General features: G+C 40.2%; 1 protein-coding gene across 1 annotated transcript; it reads right to left on the minus strand.

The window, feature by feature from the left end:
• Positions 1-3,747: 3,747 nt before the first annotated feature.
• LOC119322303 (agamous-like MADS-box protein AGL80) lies at positions 3,748-4,677 on the minus strand. The gene has a single exon (XM_037595795.1). It carries the CDS (start codon positions 4,675-4,677, stop codon positions 3,748-3,750), a length of 930 nt encoding a protein of 309 aa, XP_037451692.1.
• Positions 4,678-6,370: the final 1,693 nt, after the last annotated feature.

Consider the following 6,370-nt stretch of genomic DNA (forward strand, 5'->3'; position numbering starts at 1 on the left):
GACAAGTAAGCACATATTCTTTGCCTGTAAGTACACATGGTGTATGGCCTATAATACATGCCGCACATAATGTGTATTCTATGCGGAGCATCCCAAACTTGTTTGGTAATTGGTTGCGCGGTATAAAAATATGAGATCTTCTATCTTAGTAGTTGTGGCGACCTTGGTTTGGGCATTATGGTTATACAAGAATGATGTGGTTTTGACAAATAGAAGATATTTTCTTCACTGCCATAGTCATTTACTTGTCTACACATTGGTTTTGTACTTGGCATGTACTACAGTGTTTGGAGCACATGCATCTCTTTACGATGGCAAGTACTAAGATGGAGAGGGCGATTAAGAAGGTCTTTTCCAAACATGGAAGGTGTTGTCTTCGAATCTATCTTAGATTTCTTGCTATTGTTCTTCTTTTTGCGTCAAATAACGTTACATGTTTTCATTTCCAAGAATATATGGCTTAGTACATGTTGTGTGCCTGTAGTTCCTTCAAAATCAGAGTAAACGTCAAGGGCCAATAAAAACTTTCTTACCAGAAAATAGTATGCCTCACAAAAACACGTTGACCAAAGAGCAAGTGCAATTTACAAGTTATGACCAACTAAATAACAAAGATCAAACAGACATACCATGGAAGCAATCCCAAATAACAGTTTCAACGAGAAATAAAAATGGCAGAAATGGACCATGGAAGAGATCCATAACAACATTTCAACTATTACAATAAAAAATGACTTGGCTCAAAGAGCACTAGCGAGATAGAATGTCTCAACTTATTAAGGCTGCATTTCTTGCATCTTAGCTATGCCAAACTAAATCAAACTAGACGAGATGCACGTAGATGTCCATGAATGTCATTTGAACTGGCTAACAACATGTATCCACCTTATGGCCTCATCAAAAATGGATATTCATAGATCTACTGGTCTAACTCACCTTACCCACTCACCAGCATCTTTATAAATTTGCAAATCCTACTTGCATATTGCAAACCAATCACATTTTTTTAATCTTGTGTAGAAGAAATCTAGCCCTCATGTCCATCCTTGATTTTTCTACTTACCTTTAATTTAGAATTCAGTTTGTATGGCCCTATAAATTCATTTTACCTACTATCATTCTTGGCATGCTCCCCCAGAAACATGTAAACCATTGCACTTACCTCCCCACAGTCTAGGCATACCAATTTGAAATCTGTAAAACATGGAAGAATTGTGTGTTTAGTATTGAATGCAATGTAAAAGCACATACGTTTCGTTGTTCAAATTATTTAGCCAATGTGACAACATATATAGATCCAACTTGTAAACTAAAAATATATTAACCTTGTAAACTTGTCACCTATAGCTCCAACCGTAACTCATCACTGGTATGTCACTTTATTTTCTTTTGTACCCATTCACCTTATATCCTTATAACTTGTATTTTATCTCTCCATTTCCATGACATTCTTACCGTGCTCGGTCACGAACATTGAAGCATTCCTGCACCTCTTACAGTCTCCTTTACATGTCCATTTACATATACATTCCATAATAAGAGACACTAAGAAATATGAAATGTCAAAGGTAAATTGAATGATAATTTGTGCCATTAACAGATATTTCCTAGTTATGGTAGATTACTAAGGAAACACTTGGAGGAAACAATGAAAAGTGTCTTGATAGTTGTAAAGGGAAGATATTTTCCTCTAGAGAGGATTGGTTCTTATCACCTCTATGAATTCTAACATGGTTATTTACATGTTGTCTTTCTTCCAAGTGCCAAAATTGAGTTGGAAGTATTTGTGTGCTACTTATTTCTAATAGGTATAATAGACGAAATATGCTGAAGCGGAAACACTTCACTATTGATATGGATTATTCTTGCATCCTATGTACTGCTATTGATGAAGAGACCATTGAGCACCTCATTTCAATTGCCCCTTTAGCATTTCTTGTTGGGAATGCATTCAAATCCAGTGGTCTCCGAATGCCTCGCGGATTGCTACCTACCTTTTGAAAATTTTATTACAATAATTTTGGTTCTCTCTGGACGGGTCGACCCCCTTGGGCGCATTAGGTTCTATCGTTGATGAAGAATAATGTGGCTTAGTTAGTATCCAATATATAGTGGCCAAAACTATAGTGCTTTTTAGTAAACGGTTGTTTAGGACTCTTACCGAGTATGGGTGAAGGCATGATATACTCGGTAATAAATATATGCACTTAAGGCTCTGTCCCAAGTCCAGCGTAAATCTGAGGGCTTCCACTTTTGGGTTGGCAACACCTTTTCTGGTTCGAACCTTCACTATCAAAGGACGAGTAGCATGTTAGGTTTTGGCACGACTTATAGTTGGGCAATGCTCCGCCTTAGCATCTACTAGTAACTAGGGCTTTTACCGTGTCATCAACATGTCATAATAGCAGAGGTGTTGGGTAGCTTTCTGCCTTCAGACATGACATGTTTAGGCCTTTGTTAGTAGCATGGAAGGATCTACTGGAGTGTATGAACGTTGTTAATTTATACTACCTCCGTCCCAAAATATAAGACATTTTTTATGTTCAAATTTGAATTGCAAAAACGTCTTGTATTTTGGGATGGAGGTAGTAGCACGAGACATACGAGTTTCGATGGACTCTACATCAAGATGGACTCTTCTCTATGAACTCATTGTACTAGCTCTTATGAATAATGATGCACCGATTAACAATATGTTGATTTTTAAGCTTAAGGTTCCTCCAAAGATTTATGTTTTTCCTATGGTATTTACCTAGAGGGGTCATCTTAACGAGGGAAACTCTAGCAAAGAAAAACTGATAGGGGAGTAGTAATGTTGTTTCTACTATCATGATGAGAAAATTAAGCATATATTCTTTGAGCAAGTACTCTCATGTTGTATGGATTATAGTACATGTCATGCATAACTTGTATTCGCCCAAAGCTTTCCAAACTTGTTTGGTAATTGGCTTTTAGGTATACATAAAAAACGAGATCTTTTATCTTAGTAGGCATGGGGGCCCTGGTCTGGGCGCTATGATTATGCATGAACGGTATGGTTTTGACAAATAGAAGATATTTTTCTCCACTATCGATAATTAACTTATGTACGCATTGGCTCCGTACTTGGCTCGTACTACAATATCCGGAGCACTGGGAGCTCTTTATATCTGGTGGCATATATCAAGATGGAGCTGACGGCTACGGAGATTGTTTCCGAACATAGACGATGTTCACTTTGGATCTGTCTTAGATTGCTTTCAATTGTTCTTCTTTTTGTGTCAAACAATGTTATGTTTTTCGTTTCCACAATTATTTTGGCTTTGTATAGATTGTGTGCATCTAGATACGTCAAAATTGGAGTGAACTCTTCATACTTGGATCGCTCACGTGTTAAGAGTAAATAAAAACTTTATTATCGAAAAATAGTATACCTCATAAAAACATATTGACAAAAAGAGCAGGCGCAACTTACGAGTTACGACCAACTGAACAACACGGATTAAACAAACGGACCATGGAAGAGATCTCATATAACAGTTTCAACGACTAAAATAAAAATGGTGACCATGGAAGAAATCCATAACAACAATTTCAACTACTAAAATAAAAATGTCTAGGCTCAAAGAGCACCATCGAGAGAGACAGAATGTGTCAACTTATTAAGGTTGTCTTTCCTGCTTTTTAGCTATGCCAAGCTAAATCAAATAAGACGAGACACACGTAGCTCATTGCACGCTACTGGAAAAGACTTCTCTCCATCCTACCTTACATGGGAGGGAAAAGACTCCAAGATGATTCTTCATGATCGACGCCGCCGGATTGCCATCCAAACCCCACATCAAAGGGCTTCATCCCACCGGAAGAGCCGGCGTTGGCGCTGGTACCGGCGCCGTCGTGCCCATTGGTGCTATAGCCGGCACCGGCGCTGGTGCCGGCACCATCATGCCTAGTGGTGTTATAGCCATTGTGGGCCAGGGCGTCGAGGTCCCTTCCAGATCTCACCTTGTCGAGCCAACCCTCATGCTGTGGCGGCACCTGATACATCGTTGGAGACCCCACATACATGCTGCCGGTGACGTATGGAGTGGGCGACGGCTGCTGATTCATGGTGAAAGACCCCATGTCCATGTTGTTGGTGACGTATGGAGCTGGCTGGGACGCCTGATAAATTGCCGAAGACCCGCCCATGTCCACGTTATCGGGGATGTATGGCACCTGGGGCTGCAAGACAGGGGGTTGTCCGCTAATTTTAGCGATGCTTTCGCCCATGCTCTTGAGGATCTCCTCCAGCCTACTACTGACGATGGTGAGCTCATCGACTTTGAGATCGGGGAGATCGCTGCCGAGCATGGCCTTGTGTAGCAGGATCCTGATCTCAGGGTCTCGTACCTTGTTTTCCTCGACCTGGAGCTTGCTGAGGCGCTGGCTGAGGAAGTCTTCCTGGTTCACCGTCTTCTTGAACCGCCCCTCTGCCATGGTTCTGTACCTATTCAGGAGATCCACCGCCTCGGCGTGCGATGGGTACACCTTTGGCGCCGCATTTCCCTCATCGTACACCAAGACGCAGGCCTTGGCGTTGCATAGAATAGAAAGCTCGCGTGCCTTACTTGCCAGGTTCTTCATGCGCGTATCCAAGGTACGGCGCCGGCTCGACTTATTCTTGATGTACTGAAGGGCAATCTTCTTGCGAGCCATTGCCAACGGAGGGATAAAATGAGAAATGGAAATTAGGTTGCTGGTTTTGGCCAGGTGGGGAGGTTTGATTTATAGTGGAGGATCGACCAAGATGGGGAGGCTATATCGAGAAACTTTTAACTCCACGCTCACAAAATAAGGAGGTGCGCTATCTTCATAAATGCATCATCAAACCAAGTATTTTCTTTCATTAAAAAGTGCTTATAATGGACCGAGGGAACACATATCCATAGCAAAGAACTTTGGTTTCTCTCAAGAGGCCCATGCATCTTATCCGGATATGCTTATTTTAGCTATGTAATTGCCAAAATTAATTTAGCAATTTATTTTGTTCCAAAGTTAGATGGTTATTCAAAATTGTACATCATCCAATTAACCATCTACTATTAATTTGTTACCACGTTAAGAAATAACAATAAATAATGTACATAGATTATCCTATAATGTAGGGCGAATTGAAAATACTGAAGTTCTGCCAATCTTTTCAAGAGCACTGCTATGCACACGATGTATGGACGCACGATCCATAGACGACAAGTCTGGTAGACCATAGGATTAGCTAGGTTATTTAATCTGTATGGCTCCTAACCCCGTTGGCCGCAAATCGTCCAAGAGCCAATCGTGTGCAGAGCACTTTCCTTTTTCCAATACGTTAACTGAATGCGGTCCCACATATCCAGGGCTGAATATAGTTGCTTATTTTATCCCTGACGCTGGTGAGCTAACATGTTCACACAAATTGTAAACAAAAAAACAGATTTATGTACCCCCAAAGCAGTAATTGCTTTCCAACTAGAAGAGATTGATGAAACTTTTTGATTGTGTGCGTCACATGGCATATAGCCTAGCTAAGCTAACTAGTGCTGCCCTGTAGTAGTTATAAACATTTACGTCCAAAAATTACATGTGTAGTCAGAGTGATTGTTCTTTTTTTTTTGCAAGGGATCAGGATGAGTGTTCTAACATAATAGGAACTAGTTAAAATATGATTCTAATTACTATGAATAATTGACGTGTGTATATAGGACCAGTAATTGAAAAAATATGTCTGGCGAGTTTTATAAGCCACTGCAAATTAACTTAAAGAGTTTTTATCCCCCATATGTTCCTAGTAGTCTGCTATGTTTAGAAAGAAAAATAGAGTGATTACGATAAAAAATCACAAAGGGAAAAGACTGCAGAATAGCTAGTGGATTTGTCACATTTTGTGGATGAATATTTTGTATATAGAAGAGGAGTATGAGGTTGAATATCGAAGGCCAACTAACTAGGTTGAGTATCAAAGGCCAACCAAAGATGACAAACCACTTGCAGGACCAACCCTAATCACCCTCTCCTCATGTCACCGGCTAAAAAAAAATTATTCCATATAATTGCTTCGTCTGTTTCCTTGCCTTGATTCTAATTACTATTCCGCTCACTACATTATTTTTGCATGTCATTTCAATCTTGGAAGACGGAAGGATAGTATGTTAGGCATTAACTAGAGGCCAGGAAAAAGCAAATAACCCCTCAGGAATCCTTCTAGCCACTCGACAAACACATAGTGAGCACACTACCTATGTTTTCTTTGCCTATTCCCTTGCCTCCATCGATCAATCAATAAACAATCTAACCTCAGAGGCCCCTTTATGTGAGCATTGTGGTTTTACAACAAGAATGAATTAACCCCCTACCAAACCAGTAGTAGTAT

This window comes from Triticum dicoccoides, chromosome 6B, assembly GCF_002162155.2.
Source record: "Triticum dicoccoides isolate Atlit2015 ecotype Zavitan chromosome 6B, WEW_v2.0, whole genome shotgun sequence".
In the NCBI taxonomy this organism is placed as follows: Eukaryota; Viridiplantae; Streptophyta; class Magnoliopsida; order Poales; family Poaceae; genus Triticum; species Triticum dicoccoides.

Bases quoted from the DNA above. Each gene is read 5' to 3' on its own strand.
- LOC119322303 (XM_037595795.1), bottom strand. From the start codon at position 4,677: ATGGCTCGCAAGAAGATTGCCCTTCAGTACATCAAGAATAAGTCGAGC.